At 36.7% G+C, this 18,407-nt stretch overlaps 1 protein-coding gene across 1 annotated transcript; it reads left to right on the top strand.

The window, feature by feature from the left end:
- The first annotated feature begins 15,904 nt into the window (after positions 1 to 15,904).
- rprml (reprimo-like) lies at positions 15,905 to 16,249 on the top strand. Its single transcript, XM_065273243.1, has one exon. It carries the CDS (start codon positions 15,905 to 15,907, stop codon positions 16,247 to 16,249), a length of 345 nt encoding a protein of 114 aa, XP_065129315.1.
- The last annotated feature ends 2,158 nt before the right edge of the window (positions 16,250 to 18,407 follow it).

Below are 18,407 nucleotides of genomic sequence, written 5' to 3'. Positions count from 1 at the left end.
CAAAATTACTCAATGGATTGCTTAGTAAGCAGGCTATTTATCCCTGCCATTAATATTTTTTTTTTAATTGGAAGCCAACAATGATTGAAAAATCTCTGCATTGTGCATTGGCACTGTGGTTATTTTTACACAAAGATTGTGGTAGGCCTATAAGTACAAGACTTTTGTTATCCTTGTTGCATTAGATACCACTGGTGACATTTTTTGTGTGTTTTCCCCACAAAGTTTGTATGGCTGTAACTTAAAAAGTAGAACAACACTTTCAGATTCTACTTTTTAATAAACTTAGGTTACACAGAATGACAGATGCATATCAGATGCCCGCTTTTTTGGTCATGTTATAAAAACAGAAACTTGAAGTGCAAGCAGCATTACCTGCATAGGTTTTTAAAACATTTCATATGCATAACTAAAAATCAGCCATACTGTACATAAACTCAATGGCAAAACATTTTAAGTATGCACATTTGCATTATGTTGTGTATGCAGACATTACATTTGCACAATGCCTAGAATGCCTTTGGCATAGCATTACAATGACTATCTATCTAATCTATAAATATTCATTCACTGAGTGCATGCAAGTTTGTGCTCCCACACCCAAACACATTTGTTTTATTATATTCATGAGGATATTTTATATACATCCATTGGTTTTCGATAATAGTCATATTTTATTTCCCCTTAAATTAACCCTTTCAGAAAAGTGCTCGGCCAATTAATGGGCCTTTTTTATTTATAAGGACAGTAAATTTATATCTTGCTGCTGAATTTACTTGCTATTTTTTATTCACTTCATGACGGTTGGACTATATTAGTAAAGTATATAAGGAATAGTAATTTAGGTAGGAGCGATTTCTGACACAGATAATTATTAGGAGACATAAAACTAAATTTCACCACTATTTATTAACAAGCAAAAGTAAAAAACTGTTTAAAGTAGCCTATATTATTAACAACATTAATGTTAACTAGATTGTGTCCTGTATCCACCCAATGATGTGATTTTATTCTCATGTCGATACAGTATGTGATTAAATTAAGGTTGGTGTCATCTACAATAGCCTGTTAAAGGGGCTCAATTTCACATTGAAAGGCTTTAGAAAATGTGATATAAAAGCATTGATGGATCATTTTTGTATGAATTTTAATTTAAAAAAGAGATGGAGTAAAGCTTTGTCCTTGTCATGAGGGGCTAACATGTATGGTTCAGATTCAGTTACATTAGGACAGACAGAGAAATGGAGAATGTCTGTCTTCACTATGAACAGTCCATGTCTATGTTGCTTTTACACCTTAGATTGCTTCAGTTTTTATACTTCTGGAAACAGATGCAGTTCAGTCTTTACCACAGATATGACCATGTCAGGGTCAAAACCCTGCTGTTGCATCTTTCCCACTTGAATTTCTTGTAAATATATATATATAAAATAAGTAAAATTCAAATTCTACATAAAATAATACATTTATTTTGCAAAGGCCTCCTTGTGTTTGTATTGAGAGTTTTTGTAACCCTATAAAGCCTATTAATCTATTACAGACCAAACATCCAAGAATCTGTCTAAAGAAACTTACAGAACTGCTAAACTGGTTTGAGTCTTCTAAGAATATCTTGCTTTCAAACATGTGACTGATGACGTAAGTTCTCAAATAAAAGAAAACAAAAGAACAAAAAGAAGAAGAAGACGACTTATATAATTGCTGAAACAAGTTTGAGTAGTTTTTGATAAGATCATCTCTGAAATCAACATAATACCTTCATATGGTTTCACAATGTCATTTTAATGTTAAGGTTTCTGTGAAACTGTCGAGGTATCAACAGACGTACACTCTAAAAAAACAAACGGTGCTATATAGCACCAAAACAATTGCTTTGGATCGTAACGATAGAAGAACCATTTTAGTGCCATATAGCACCGGTGAAGAACCAGTGAAGCACCAGTGAAGCACCAGTGAAGCACCAGTGTAGAACCATATAGGGGCCATATAGCACCACATATGGTTCTACATAGCACTATATGGTTCTACACAGGTGCTTCACTGGTGCTTCACTGGTGCTTCACTGGTTCTTCACCGGTGCTATATGGCACTAAAAATGGTTCTTCTATCGTTACGATCCAAAGCAACTGTTTTGGTGCTATATAGCACCGTTTGTTTTTTAGAGTGTATGTGAGTCATATAAAAGTAGTCTGCTATGTCTGTAGATGATAATAATAATAGGGAGTAATGTTATAAACATTGGTGGTGGAGCTTGGGTGAATTTGCTGCTTAAATCACTTACTACACTCTAAAAAAACAAACGGTGCTATATAGCACCAAAACAATTGCTTTGGATCGTAACGATAGAAGAACCATTTTAGTGCCATATAGCACCGGTGAAGAACCAGTGAAGCACCAGTGAAGCACCAGTGAAGCACCAGTGTAGAACCATATAGGGGCCATATAGCACCACATATGGTTCTACATAGCACTATATGGTTCTACACTGGTGCTTCACTGGTGCTTCACTGGTGCTTCACTGGTTCTTCACCGGTGCTATATGGCACTAAAAATGGTTCTTCTATCGTTACGATCCAAAGCAACTGTTTTGGTGCTATATAGCACCGTTTGTTTTTTAGAGTGTAGGCTACTTTGATTAACAAATGTAGTGTACTTTAAGCATTCAGAAAACACGTTTCCCCCAAGTGTAGTCATGTACAGCATGAAAGGAAATTATGCAAAAGACTGCATTGTTTTTTATAAAACATCCCTTTAATATTTAAGTGGTTATATCCACTAGATGTCGCTATATAATTGTGTTTTTACAAAATAAGAACAACGAATGTCTTGTTCTTATTCCCAAATTCCCAAAGACAATTCCCAAATGTCTTGGACAAAGTTTTACACAGTGACATTGGAAAATACTACACATAAAGAGTAGAATATTTTTAAAGAAATTTGCTCGAGTGTAAATTTTAATTTAATTAATTTAAAACTTTTTCGAGTTCAAAAGTTCTCAAGTTTAAATTGCAGTGGATTACATAAAATGATTAGTGCCACGCAAAAAATAAAAACATATTAAGATTAAAATGTGACATTTAACTTACAGGTATTTGAGAAAAAAGTCTGAATTAAATGTTACTGCCATATGAAAATAAATAAATAAAATTACGAGAATGAAGTAATATTTCTAGAATAAAAGTCAAGATTTTCACAAAAAAAGGTGTAGGAATACGGTAAATAATGTTGCAATATTTTGAGAATTAAAATCTGTTTCCTTGCACTATAGTATTCCCAGTGTAGCTTAGAATTTCTCTTCAAAGCTGCTGATGTGATACATGCAGAAAGCAACATAACATCATGTTAAATCAGATATTCCCTACTATAGCCTATTAAATTGCTTTAAGTCCCTTAATTAGGGTGCTCAAAGTCCCTACTATAACCTATTAAAGTGCGTAAAGTCCCTACTATAGCCATGTGCTTTAAGGTCCCTTCTATAGCACGTGCTTAAAGTCCCTACTATAGTCTATTAAATTGCTTTAAGTCCCTAAATTAGCCTACTAAAGTACTAAAAGTCCCTACTATAGCCTATAAAGGTGCTCAAAGTCCCTACTATAGCCTATTAAAGTGCCTAAAGTCTCTACTATAGCCTATTAAAGTGCTTAACGTCCCTATATAGCTAAGTACTTTAAGGTCCCTTCTATAGCTTATTAAAGTGATTAAAGTCCCTACTATAGCCTATTAAATTGCTTTAAGTTCCTAAATTAGCCTATACTAAAAGTCCCTACTATAGCCTATAAAGGTGCTCAAAGTCCCTACTATAACCTATTCAACCCAGTCTCACCCCATGTCGTCAATATTTGACGACACTTGACCATTCGTCATATGTTGACGCGAAGGGTATACCTTTCGCGTCATTTTTTGACGAACTGGGGACTTCAATACTATTACGTCCGTTGCATTCTCTTTCCTATTTTCTTACCATTTCCGCGTCGGTTTAGGGTTAGATTTACATAATGACATCCCTACCCAAACCTAACTCTATCCCCCACCGCCAGGTGACAACTGTTTCATTTCGCGTACCTAACTCTTACCCCAACGCCAGGTGACAACTGTTTAATTTCGCGTAGACTGTTTAATTTTGCGTAATCTAACCCTAAACTGACGCGAAAATGGTAAGAAAATAGGAAAGAGAATGCAACGGACGTAATAGTATTAAAGTCCCCAGTTCGTCAAAAAATGATGCGAAAGGTATACCCTCCGCGTCAACATATGACGAATGGTCAAGTGTCGTCAAATATTGACGACATGGGGTGAGACTGTGTTAACCTATTAAAGTGCCTAAAGTCTCTACTATAGCCTATTAAAGTGCTTAAAGTCCCTACTATAGTCTATTAAAGTGCTTAACGTCCCTACTATACCCAAGTGCTTCAAGTCCCTACCATAGCCTATTAAGGTGCTCAAAGTCCCTACTATAACCTATTAAAGTGCCTAAAGTCCCTACTATAGCCTATTAAAGTACTTAAAGTCCCTACTATAACCTATTAAAGTGCCTAAAGTCCCAAATGCTTCAAGTCCCTTCTATAGACTATTAAAGTGTTTAAAGTCCCTACTATAGCCTATTAAAGTGCTTAAGGTCCCTACTATAGCCTAATAAAGTGCTTAAGGTCCCTACTATAGCCTATTAAAGTGCTTAAAGCAGTGGCGTAGCAAGTGAGTCCCGGGCCCATATGCAAAAAAAATGTACGGGCCCCCTTAAGCCAAAGCCCCCCCAACCTTGCCCGTTGGCACTGTTAACTGTGGCGCAAAGATCTGTTAACAACGTATACTTTTAATAAGGCAGTCAAATATTTTTACTTTACTTTTTTACTTTAAAGGGTAGATTTAAATAAAGAAAAACGAAATGTTTTGGGTAGTTTTTGACTCCTGACTAACTTCTCCGCCTTCTCTTTTCTCTTTGAGGCCCCACTTTTATGTTTATATTTGTCCAACCTTAATTTTCATGTAGATAGCCGCTATAGTAACCTCTCACACTGTTTTCTTTTTTTTTGGCACGGTGATGAAATAAGAAATAACTACACATGAGATGCATTCAAAAATATATTTATTGCTACCAAAAAAAAATTAAATTGAAAAAAAATGTTTTAAATTAAAAGCTGGGGCGTGCCCAGGTCCGGGCCCCCTATTGGCCCGCTCCCATTTGCACGTGCATACCCTGCATGCCACTGGCTTAAAGTCCCTACTATAGCCAAGTGCTTTACAGGTTTGTGCAGATGTGTTAATGCTTATTGTGAAAGTGGTGTGCTGTATGATTTTTTTACTAACAAACCTGTGTCGTGGCAGAAAAAAAGGTTGGGAAACACTGCTATAGCATATTAAAGTGTTTTAAGTCCCTACTTAGACTATATCCTCATTATTTATTGTTCCCATGGCCGGACTTACCATTGGGCTTGATTGGGCTTGAGCCCAGGGGCCCCGGCCAATAGGGGCCTCCGTGCCGGCTTGCGTTCGTTTGATTTGTTCAGTCGTTTTCATTTATTATTTTACAGCCTATTGGTTGGTGCGGAATTGTTTGGTGCTGCATTTAATTCGTTAATATATATATGTCAGTCATCTTGGTGCTGAATATGACGCCCTGCGTTTACTGCTTTTGAAACCCAGATGCTAGTATAATAGCGAATACGCGAAATGAGAGTCATAAATAAGCTTTACAGATAACGAGAAAGAGCAACGCGAAAATGAAGCGCTCCGTATGAAAGATTACTAGAGTAGGCTATGGTCTTGTAACTCTGTTTTTTCTTGTTTGTTTGTAATCTAACGTGATACGCAGCAGGTATACGCAGTATATCCACTAGTAATGGTCAAGGATTTCCGTATACCCATTTAAAAAAGCGTGAAAATACTTAACAGTGTGTGACAAACCCTTGACACTTCATTCATAAATTGACATCTGAATCACTCACCATTCGCATGCTGCACTTGCTACTTTGGCGGGTTGAACCTCATATACAGTCCGCTATTTGATATTTGGTACATTTAACTTCATGCGGCACTGCGCGATCCGATCATTATATGAAATCAAATTATCACGGCGCAAAAGTGATTGTAAAGCAGACGGGTGTATTCACGTGGTTCAACAACAGCCAAAAAATTACATCAGAGTACCGCGAGAGCTCACACGGAGAAGTCTGCTTTCTAATCGCTCTCGCGGTACTTCGACATCATCACCAAGCGGTCTGCGTAGCGCCAAATGAAATACAATCTGCTCGAAGTCTGCAGCTCACACGACTCTGTAACCAAACAGTTTCTGTGGAAAAGTGAACGAGTGGAGCAGGGCTACGAAACATAACAAAATCCGGAGAGTTAACAACGCACATATGATTATGTCAACATTTAAATCATCAGTCCAGTTTATTACTTCATCTGGAGGTGAGGATTCACTAAATCATGGCCATGTTGATGTCCTGATGCTTTTTGATATAATCCACTAGCTAGCTAGACTAACTTTCCTGTAGTTTCTCTTTCAACATGTTTGCTAACAGAATCACAGTTTAAACTTCTGAAAAGTGTTCATTTTTATATCTACGTTCAAAGTATTAATGTATTACGTTCATATCAGACGCAAAATTAATTAATGATCATCTTCTCCACTTTGGTTTTTGGTGTCTAATATTACATGATGGTCTTGTCATAATTATTAAATTACATCCTAAAATATTTTCTTTTCACTGCACCACTTAGGCTATATGCACAAAATACGCTTGTTGATTATGTTTATAACATTATATGGTGTGTAATAAGGTGAATGTTAATCAAAACATATCATTCTCTTCTTAAGCTAAGTCTAACATAATGATTTTAAATGTTGTTATGGGGCATTTTTTAATGTGCATGATTAATTTGGATTTGTGACATCCCTAAAATACATGATTTAATTTTAGACTGGGCTTATGTTCTGCTTTAGAGATATAGGGGCAGTTTCCTAGTCAGGTCTTATCCTAGTCCAAGACTAAAATGCATGTTTGATCTGTCTTAATTTAAACACATTTTGCACTGATATATCTTAACATATATCATTGCCATTGTTTTGTCTCAAGACGCACACCAGTGATGTTTTTGTAAGGTTTGTTTGTAAAAACTACTTGAATGCCCTAATATAACCTAGCAATAGGCCTAGTGCTGGATTAATCTAAACCCTGTCGGGAAACTTCCCTAAAATGTAGTTCTATGATATATTTTTTATTTTAGGTTGTTTACTGTATGTGCACTCTCAGAAGATAATTTACACAAACTGTCACTGGGGTGGTACCCTTTCAAATAGTACACCTTTGTACCTAAAGAGTGCATATAATGGGTAAAAATTTACCTATATCTGTACCTAAATGGTAAATATTAGGACCCATTTAAAGGGTACCGTCCCAGTGACCGCTTTTGTACCTTTTGTTCTGATAATGTAGGGCCCAAAATGTATTCAAGCCCAGGGGCCTCCACCCTGTTAAGTCCTGCCCTGATTGTTCCGCTTTAGATTTGAGCCTGTAGTTTAAACAGCGAACTCCAGTGCACTGAGACCTGGCCCATTCCAGCCATCTGGTTAAGCATGCAGCAAACTTCTAAAGCATTAGAGTTGAATTCAGGAGTGTCTCATTTTGTCTTGCAGTCTGCTCCCACTCTTCTATTCTCTGCTTGTTTCAATGCATCTCTCCCACAAACCATCCCACCCACAGCACAGTAACACCTCAAACACTGTAATTAATCAAGACGCGTGCAGTAATCAGGAGGAGGGGCGGCTATTTTTAAAAGCCCTGTCACTGCAGGGCATCGAGAAACGAGAGCGACAGAAAGAGAGCGGATAGATTCATTTATTTGAAGTGCAGTTAGCTCTGCAATATACCTGATGTCTTTATTCTGTGCTGCTTGTTTCACATGCACGTATAGTCTGTGAGAAACATTTTTTTATGAAAAGTTGTGAAAAATGTAGATTTTTATTTGTGCATTTTATAATTTTTTATAAATATAAGTTTATAAATTATCTATATAATGTAAAGAACATTCTGTGAATATAAGATTAATATCTTTATTTTTAAGTTATCTTTTATAACAAACAATGTCGAACATTGAAATTAAAGTGATATAAATAAGTGAAATCAAAGTGTGCTGCTCCTAATCTCATCATTAGATTTCACAGACAGGGTCACATAAGAGCTGAACTCATATGATGCCAACAACACCAGATATCAGAAGTGCTTTCTTCTTGAGCCTCCATTTAATCTGATTTCCTATCAGACCAGACAACAACTCATTTTTGGCTCTAAACCTGGGTCTTAACCTGTTGAGAACCAATGCATCCTCATTGAACCAATGGTCAAGATGGTACACTTAGCCTGTGATAGCCAGGGTAGTCAGATGTTATGGTGTTAGGGTCTTAACTGGTTTCTGTTTCATAACAGATGACTAGCCATCATCCACTTAGTGTCAGTGACTTTTTGACAGAGACATCTCTCTATCTCACACTCCCATACCCTGCGGCATGTGCCCAACTATATGGCTATTATCACTTTTGGTTGCTATGGTAACCCTAACCTGAGATGGCAGGCTTTAGGTGCAGATGACACTGTGTGTGTGTGTACGCGCACACTTAAAAGGTATGCTAGTGAAGCTATGGAGTATTGAGATCATTTACAGCTACTATTTAAAAAAAAATAACAATGTCACTCTTTAAATGGACCGAGCCAACCCACACACTTTGTATGTAAAAACATACAAACACAAATTAATTCACTGCCACTATTGCTTATGGGCCCTCAGCCCACATGCAGGTTTTTTGAGCCAATCACCTACACTGCAAACGCCATGTGACTAATTACTCCGAAGCTACAGGAAATATGGGAAAACGTTTGTTGGCTGATATCACCATAACAACGTGCATCCAACCCTTTGTTAGCGGCCAACTTGTGTTGTCACTTGAAAAGCTGTAGAAAGTGTTAAAATACATTTCACACTTTTAAGACAACTACAGTAAAATTGGGCACTGATGAGACATCTGCTATTCTATAACAAAATAGTTTGAATTTATATTTAAATGGCTTTCAATGACGAAAGATGCTGTTTGGACCAGTTGGTAGTTATTAGTGTATCAGCAGGGGTTGACTGGGCCGTGCTGACCAATCAGGCTTTGATCATTTTTGTTCCTGAAGCTTCCTTTCATCCCAGCCTCATTAAAAATGTTGGTTGACCGGCGTTTGTTCATTGTAAACAACACGTTTGACCAACACCAAGCCAGCTTTGACCAACAAGAAAATTTAAGCAGATCTTTTCTCCTGGGCTCGTTCACGATAACAGATCACCTTGCCCAAGTAAACAAGCTCCTGTCCGTCTTCTAACGATTCTTTTGCTCATGGTTGCTTCACTTTCTGCTGAACTCATATTGCCCTCCACACTGTCTTCTTCCCTTTTACTTCCTAAGACATCAGGTCCCACTATGCACTGAAGATATCTAATTTAAATGTCCCCCAGGCATTGAAGCTTCTCATGCTTCAGTTCTCTTGGTTGGCCTTTTCCTGTGCCCGTTGAGAAAAGCTCTGGATGGTAAACTGTACTGTTACAAAGCATTTTGAGTATTTAAGTGAGATATATTGTCCATTGTAAAAACTCACTGGTGGTTTTTGGTTTTAAATATACTAAAGTGACTTATTTTCTAAAGTGTCATGGTTCTTCATAACATTGTATTGAATGTTCCCCGGTGAATGATCATTGACACACAATTGCTAGAGTGTGATGTTCCCTATTGTTCGACAGCCTGTAGCCTCTTGAAGTTAAGTGGAAACTTTGCTATTATCTTAGCATCTTTTTGTAGCAGTACAATTGCAGGTTCAATCCGGGATGGGCACTTTGTTATATTGCTGGGATCAGTCCTTGAGTCTTGTGTGAACAAATGTTTTTTTTTATACTATGAATGCAAACATACTACTTGACTCACATAAGATTTTTTTATACAGATTTTGACCTATACGCATTTGCAGAGTTGTATAGTACTTTTTACTTTCTACATAAAAGTAAATTTTCAATTATTCGTATTTTATTAGTTGTTTTCTTTGGAAAACATACATTTCAAAACATATTATCATAATTTTTACTCCACCACATTTCATAATTTCAAGTTTTTGGTTTATATTTAATATTTAAGTACATTAAACATCTAGTAATTTTTTGTACTTTTACTCAGGGGCGTCGCTAGACATAAAGATCTACTGGGGCACAGGCCCCCAATTTTTTGCTGATTTTTTTTTTTGAAAGCCTGCTGTGTGCGAGAAGTGTGCAACACTTCTATACAATGTCATTTGCTTAACCCACTATTCTAGTGCAACAACTGCGAAAGATATATATACAAGTATAATCTTCATCATACCTAACATTATTAACATGTTTGAAAGCATAAATGGCATAAAATGTTTGGAAATAATGACAGCAGAGAAATATTTTCTACATTATACAATGATAGCAATGATTATTAACTTATTTTTACAAGAATATTTTAAGAAACCAGTCATTTTATGACTGCTATACTAAATAATCTCAGTCACAGTTACTGCTAACTGTTTATAGTGTCCTAGAGTTAAATATTAGTAAACTAAATATTAATTTCATATCTTTCTGAGATTTGTCCTCTAATGTTTGAGACCAGACAGGGTCAGGATGTAGTTTGTCTAACTTAAACTCATCATCTCTCCTTTCTGCTTCCCTTTCCCTGCTTTGCACAAAACATTTCTGATGTACATCTACAGAAGCCAATAATGATCGAGTCAAAATAAGATTAGCATTATGATTTAGAAACTTACTTTAGTTTCGTTATGCTTTCATAAGCACTCGCGTGGCGTCACATTTTGAATGCGGTTGTGCGCGGTGAACGCAAACGCGCGCGTCCATGGATACACGCGTGCAGGCGTCAATGCGACTGCTTCGTCGCAGCATAAATTGGGTAACTACTTTGCATAAAGATCCATTTTTGCCCCGATTGTCTTTGTAAAGGAATACACTAGTTAACTGCTAAAATTTAAACTTGAGATTTACACCGGGGCACAAAAGATTTACACTGGGGCACGTGCCCCAGTAAAAGGGGTCTAGCGACGCCCCTGCTTTTACTTAAGAAAAAAAATTTACTTTTACTCAGGAAAGTAAAAGTACACAATTTTTATGTAATTAGGAATTAAATCAATTTTAATATGCAATATATAATGAATACACAGTATGATTATATGCTTTAGAATGTAGTGAACATTTTTTAGTAAAGAAAAGTACTTTTTTTTCTGATAAAGCACAGATGCTTGGAAAATGTAACTCAAATATTTAAGTATTATACACCTCTGCGCATTTGTAAAACTGGACTCTTCCTTCAAAATTTTTGAAAGTGAGATATTGTAAAAAGTGAGATACACTGTAAAAATGGCTGGGTTTTTTAAGCCATTTTGTGTACACTGCAAAAAATGACTTTCATATAGTATTTTTGTCTTGTTTTCAGTACAAATGTCTTAAAATTCTTAAACTAAGATGCTTTTTTCTTGATGAGCAAAATGACCTAAGAAAATAAGTCTAGTTTTAGACAAATTTAAGTGAATTTGTTCTTAAATCAAGCAAAAAATCTGCCAATAGGGTAAGAAATAAATCTTAAAATAAGTTTACTTTTTTCTTAAACACTTAATTCAAGAAAAACATTCTCACCCTACTGGCAGATAATTTTGCTTGTTTTAAGCACACATTAACTTAAATTGTATTTGTCCAAAAACTAGACATATTTTCCTGCCCTGTCTCACGAAATTTCATGCTATAGTCACGTAAATGTTTTATTATTTTTTGTGATATTGTCACAAAATTCCGCATTTTTCATGATCGTATCACGAATTTCTGTTTACGTGTCATTGTCACGTATTAGTTACTCAACTGTTTTGTCCTATTTTCTTACCATTGTTGCTTTGGTTTAGGGTTAGATTTAAATAAAATGATATACTTACCCAAACCTTACTCTAACCCTAATGCCAGGCGACAATGGTTTAAAAATAAAAAAAATTAATCAGAAAAAAATGATATAAGCCAATACTTAAAGTGACATCCTAACGCAAACACCAAATCTAACCCTAAATCGAATTGAAAATGGTTTGAAAATAGAAAAAAAAACAGTTAAGTAACCAATACCTGACAATGACACGTAAACAGAAATTTGTGATACGATCACGAAAAAACGTGGACATTCGTGACAATATCACGAAAAAAGAATAAATAAAATTTACGTGACTAAATCACGAAATTTCGTGAGACTGGGTAGTAGCATTTTCTTAGGTCATTTTGCTTATCAAGAAAGTATATCTTGAAAATTTTGGATATCTCTACTGAAAACAGGATTATAATATGTAAGAAAGTCATTTTTTGCAGTGTAAATATTTGACAGAACACACCGCTAAAATTGACCCAATGCTGTGTTGCTTTCACCAAACTGCTGGGTTATTATAACCCATGATTGCATAACAACAACCCAACATTTGGTCATTTTTAGCCCAGCACGGGGTGATTTTTAAACCAGCACATGTTCTGTCCAATATTTACCCATTATGGGTTAAAAATAACCCAGCCATTTTTAAAGTGTAAAAACCTTCCAGCAATTCCCCCTAGTCTCTCAATTTTTTAATATATCATATATTTTTTATCTCAGCTAAATAAATTGCTGTATATGTAGCATTTTTGTATATAACCAACCAGAAGAATGACAGCTTGTTTTTGATAAGAACTTACTTAGAAATTCAGTAGCCGTTTGATGCTCAACTGACTGGACCTGAATTCCTCTAACATTAAGATTCAATTTTATAATTGAATGCTGTATAAATTAAGTATTTAAGTATTTTGTATGGTAAAACACCAAAACTATCTCTGATCCCTCATTATTATGATCCCGCATCTGTCTGTCAACTAAACAATAGAGAGGAGACGATACAAGACACAACCAAGAAAAGAGATAAGCAGGATGACAGAGAAGACCCTCCTATTATTTTATAATGTAATCCTTTAGGATTTTTCTCCGTACCAGACTTTCAGACAGAACAGTTTTTATCTTGACATCTCAATTTTTCCCTTATGAAGGAGGTTGTGAGAAATAAAAAGAGGTAAAAAAGATAAAGTGGTGGGGCCTGATTAGATCAGTGCTAAAGAAGCTACAAGTGGACCCCACGATAGTCACCCCATCCTTTCTATCTTTTTTCTCTCCCCATCTCTGGCCTGTTGCTTAGTTACTGCCTTGTGTGCTGGAATTGTGGAGCTTTGTTTGAAATAGAAAGGTAGCGCGATAAGCCACAGTACACAGGCGAGATCGCTGCCTTTGTGTGTGTTCATTTAAGTTCTCTTGACAATGCTTCCTCAATGATATCTATTACTCACCTGTGACACCACTTCCATTCATACACATTGTGCTGGGGAACGCTTAAAAGATTGTTTGAGCTCCAGACCTGATCTGGGGTCAGTGTGGGCTAATAACACATAATGCATGTTTGGATTAAGCGCGGCTGGACAACCTGATCTTTGACCAGATGAAGTGAGTGTGTGACGTGTTCTCCCAGCAGATGGTTGAAGGGAGACAGAAATGAGGAACCATTAAATCGTAAGGTAGAAAGCTTGTGTTACTGTGTGTGTGCGTGTGTGTGCGTGTGTGTTTGTGTGATTTCTGAAATAACAAAACCCCATATTGAGTAGGTCTGTCTTGAAGCACAAGGCATGGTAATATTTGTGCATGCACACACATCATGACGCATGTGCACTTACGCATGTATAAGCATTCAAACATGGGTGTACAGGTATCTGTGCATGGATACATACTGCAAAGGTAAGGGTAGATGCATACATGCGTTACCGTAATAAATAGATCAACTAAATTTAAGACAGTATAATTTTTATCATACATGATGTCGGCTAAATAAGAAACTGGAATTACAGCATAAACTCGCTGAAACAGATGTGAGTGCACACACAGCTTCATGCTGTGTGACCTCCTTGGGTCTTTTGGTTAGTGCTAGACTGCTAATGCACCTCACTGGGTTATCTCAGAAAAGTGCCACTTAGACCGTGCAAGAGAGAATGAGTGAGAGGGAACAGGTTTGAACCCCCCACAGACATGAAACGGTTTTAACCATGTGCCAAAAGAAAAGGTTAGGCATTTGTATTCATCCTGTTTTCTTCAGTACCTCAGTTGAATCAACCAAAATAATTACGCTGAAAGCTTGAGAACAGTGCGTCCTGTTTAACTGTGAGTGCAAGAGCATGTCTGCGTATGTTTGAGTGCAAGGCTGTGCCAGACTTATCAAAATCTATGCCGTTGGCTTGTTTGTTAAAGTTAACCACTAGTTTTTCTGTACATGTGTACGAGCATTGGAAAATGGAGGTGAAGCATACTTGGTTGCTAGGGGACATCATCTTAAATTTCGTTGCTATGCTGCCAATTTCCTCAGTTAGGTAAATACATCTCCCCACTTTTCTAACCATGCACCCTGCAACCTTCTCTGTCTATTGCATTACACATTTTTCAGTTTTTCAAAAAAAACAACAACAACAACCATCTGTCTTCATGCATAAAGGCTGCTTGTTGCTAAGGAGCATGGTGATCCATCCAATATGTTTGTGCAATACATAAACACGTTGATATTCATGACTATCAGACTGTAATAATTGCTATTGTAAATTCAATCTCAAAGAAAGAAAATTAATGTTATTAAATACACAAAGATGTTGTTTGTGAAGTCCACTGAAGCTGTGTGTAGGAATCTCATACTGTAGATTTACAGTTTGAAGACCTTTTGGGTTCTGTGTGTTAATTTAAAAAGTGATGGAAGTAAGAAACAAACTGTTTTAAAATATTTAATTCGCTTTATGCGATTACTTTGTGGATAAATGTCTATCCCTTATGACTCTTGCCAGAATGTATTAAACGCTTTTGTCAAATTGCTATTTTCTCTGACAGGCAGTGAAAATTGCTTTACGCATAAAGTTTTATCTAGCTCTGAAGGGGAATAAACGTGTATCGCTTTAATTATTTCAGAGTCTCAATTAACTAAACTATATTTGTCTGTCATTTGGCAAAGAATGCGAGGATTCAATTTTAGACGTTTAAGTTTGAAAAGTTTTCTTTCGTTTGATACCCTTCGTTTGTCGTTTCTTAATTTATCTCCGTCTTATCTCTCCCACGGTTCTTTCTGTCACTGTGACATTTGCCAACATCCGCGCGCGCACGCCTGTCCGCCCGCGCGCTCTCAACCAACTCGCCTGGCATCACCTCATGCGCTGTCTTCACTTTCTCAAATTATTGTAATAGTTTACCTGAATTTACTTTACACTGCGTGAATCCAATCCAATAAACGTTGGTTACAAAATTATTCTTGTAGTCTGGGCTTTACAGCAATTTCTTATTTTGGGAAAACACGGATCTCGTTCATGTTTCCAAAAAACACTTTTTTTATACCATCAACTTGAAGACATGGAATGTTGCTCGTTTTTGATCAGTTTACTAGATCCCCACTGAATAGAGCATCTTCCAGGTCTGACGGTCTCTCAGGCGACATTCATGCTGATCGCTCTCTCGTGGCCACCCCCACCCTTTTCCACATGGACCACAAACAACACGAAACCTGCGCACAGGTCTCAGTTCAGTTGCATTGGCTTGCCGCACTCATCTTGAGCGTTAATTAACAGTCAACAGTGAACCTAACAAATGCGCCGCACTTTTTTTCTCCAATTTGCATTGATGGTGTGAATCACCACAGATGATTTTAGAAACTACTTGCGTTAGTTCTCATCCTTATGAAACTTGGACGATTCAACAGGCAGTTGCCAAAAGTCAGTCTATGCAATCAAAGGCTTGATTTTTTATTGTATTTTTAGTATTTTTGCGTCCAGGATGAACGCAACATTTTTCAATCACACCGTTTTTAGGCACGGGGGTCTGCTAAACCGCAGCCACGAGCTCGCGGGGACGCTGGTGGACTGCTGCGCAGGCAACGGGAGCGAAGTGACCGCGAGCGACGGCGGCGGGTCTTTAGTTCTTGCGCAGGACGAGCGCAAGTTGTTCGTTACGCGTGTGGTGCAGATCGCCGTGCTGTGCGTTCTCTCGCTCACCGTGATGTTCGGGATCTTCTTTCTTGGTTGCAACCTCATGATCAAGTCCGAAAGTATGATTAACTTTTTGGTTAAGGATCGGAGACCATCCAAAGACGTCGAGGCAGTGATGATCGGGCTGAGTTAGAGACAGATGTCACCTGTAATGCGGGACTGAATGGCATGAGCACCGACTGGGAACGGAGATATGCAACGAACATTCTTACTTTCTTCTTGTTGTAAAGAAATCCGACGTGAATGAATTGTTAAAAGCAAAGATGAGAGATAAAGTTGCACGTTTACTTAATGAGAATGTATTGTTTATTAATGTTTACGTAGCTCTTTGTATTTTAGATACATTTTCGTATAGCCTAGTATATATTAAGGGAAACAGTATTGAAACAAGTGAACTTACAGTGAAGTGTTTACACGTTTTTACCTCAAAAGCAACGTACAGTTATTTAAATAATTGCATTGTTTGTACAAGACAATCACTTCCAAAAGCATGCATTGTGACTTTTGCACCTTGGTATCGCGGATGTTTTAATCTTTATATAATGTCAAAATGTATTTTTGTTTCGAGTTTAACTTGTGACCGAGAGCACGCGAGAGGAGAGGCGCGCATCTGCTGGTAAACCCTGCTAGAGTTTCTTTTCCCGGTCACCTGCAGACCGCTTTCTTCCCTCGGCATGCGCGATGCTCGGTGTGTCCAGCACTTTTGAAATGAAACCTCAATGCTGCATGCTGTTTTTTGTAAACAACATTGAAACTTGAAGTAGTGTAGCATGCTTTGAATAAAGGTGTCGTTTTAACACTTGATTTTCTTACATTAAAGGTCAGCCATAGGCTTAACAACTGGGCAAGTGCAGATTAAAATTTTGCAATTTGGATCAAATTTGTACAGCCTTATTTATGCATATGCATTTCAATCCTTATTTAAATAGGAAAATTGTCAGTATTTAAATATAAATCAAAATGCTAAACTGAAAAATGTAAATCTTAAGTTTATACACAAGTCCTAAATATACGATTTGGGCTTACTGGTGGTAATCTCATACCTATATAAGAATTTCATGCTGCATGCTTCAGTGCAGCATCACATGCCATTATAAATTGGCGAATTTATATAATATTAGATTTTGTAAAGAAGGTTTGCTGATAAAATACAGTATATTTGGTCCTATGTTGGAGACCACTACAAAAAAGGCATTTTGCTAATTTTCAGATCTGACTGCTTTCATTTGTTACCACGCAAAGACGCAAAGACTGTTTTTACAAACAGTCATATAGGGTAAAACAAAAGTATACTATGAGCACAGGTACTCAGATAAATGATAGATTGCAGATAAATGACTTACAAATATTTTTCTCCTCTTACAAAATGCATCAGAAAAAAACCTGTGATAAACGATGGTGCTTGCATACTTCTGTAAAACATCGATATTGCCACTAGATGACACACCACACCTGGTTAAACTTTGTGGCCTGAGGAATTTAAAGGTGTTTACAGTTATCAGTGATTCAAAGGTTACTGAATACAAATACAGGCACAGAATATTGTACACTATAAAATCAGATGTGTTAAAAACAACACAATTAGTGTTTTTTTTTTTTACAAATGCACACATCTCTGTGTTATTTAGGAAACAACACATTTTGTGTTACTTTTGTATTTGAAAACAACACAAAATGACACATAATGTATTAAAATTACACATAATATGTTAAATATCCTAATGTGTAAAAAATGAACACATCATTTTTACAGGGTAATGGTTGCTGTGATAGTCAACATGCACAAACAGAAAAACAATTTCGATATAAAATCTTTACTCAATTGCCAAACCACATACTCTAACCGAGGATGAAACAGAAACAAGGAAACAAAAAGTCACAAGAAGAAACCACAGCTACACAGGTGCTACAAAGGTGCTATATGGCACTTAAAATAGTTCCCCTTATATGATTACGAGCCAGTGAACCACTTTTAGTGCCATTTAGCACCGTTTGTTTTTAGGTATTTCTATAAATACTGTGAGGCTACAGTTATTGAAACAATTATTGATTTTCATGCAGAATATTACTATACTTCTATACTGTTTTTTTAATATAACTTCTGTACTGTTTAACAAACTTTAGTGTTAAACGTATAGTTAATTGTTAAGTCTCAACTTGCCTCTGGCTACACATTTTGTTGAGTTGTGATGAAACACATGTTAGGTCAGGAAGTGCTGAAATGAGTGAGGTCATCTGTTCTAACATGCTTCGGAATGACAGCTACCCCTCCCAGTTTGAACATCAGTAAA

The sequence above is a fragment of the Paramisgurnus dabryanus genome, chromosome 3, assembly GCF_030506205.2.
Source record: "Paramisgurnus dabryanus chromosome 3, PD_genome_1.1, whole genome shotgun sequence".
Lineage (NCBI taxonomy): Eukaryota > Metazoa > Chordata > Actinopteri > Cypriniformes > Cobitidae > Paramisgurnus > Paramisgurnus dabryanus.
This window is presented reverse-complemented; position numbering and strand designations above follow the sequence as displayed.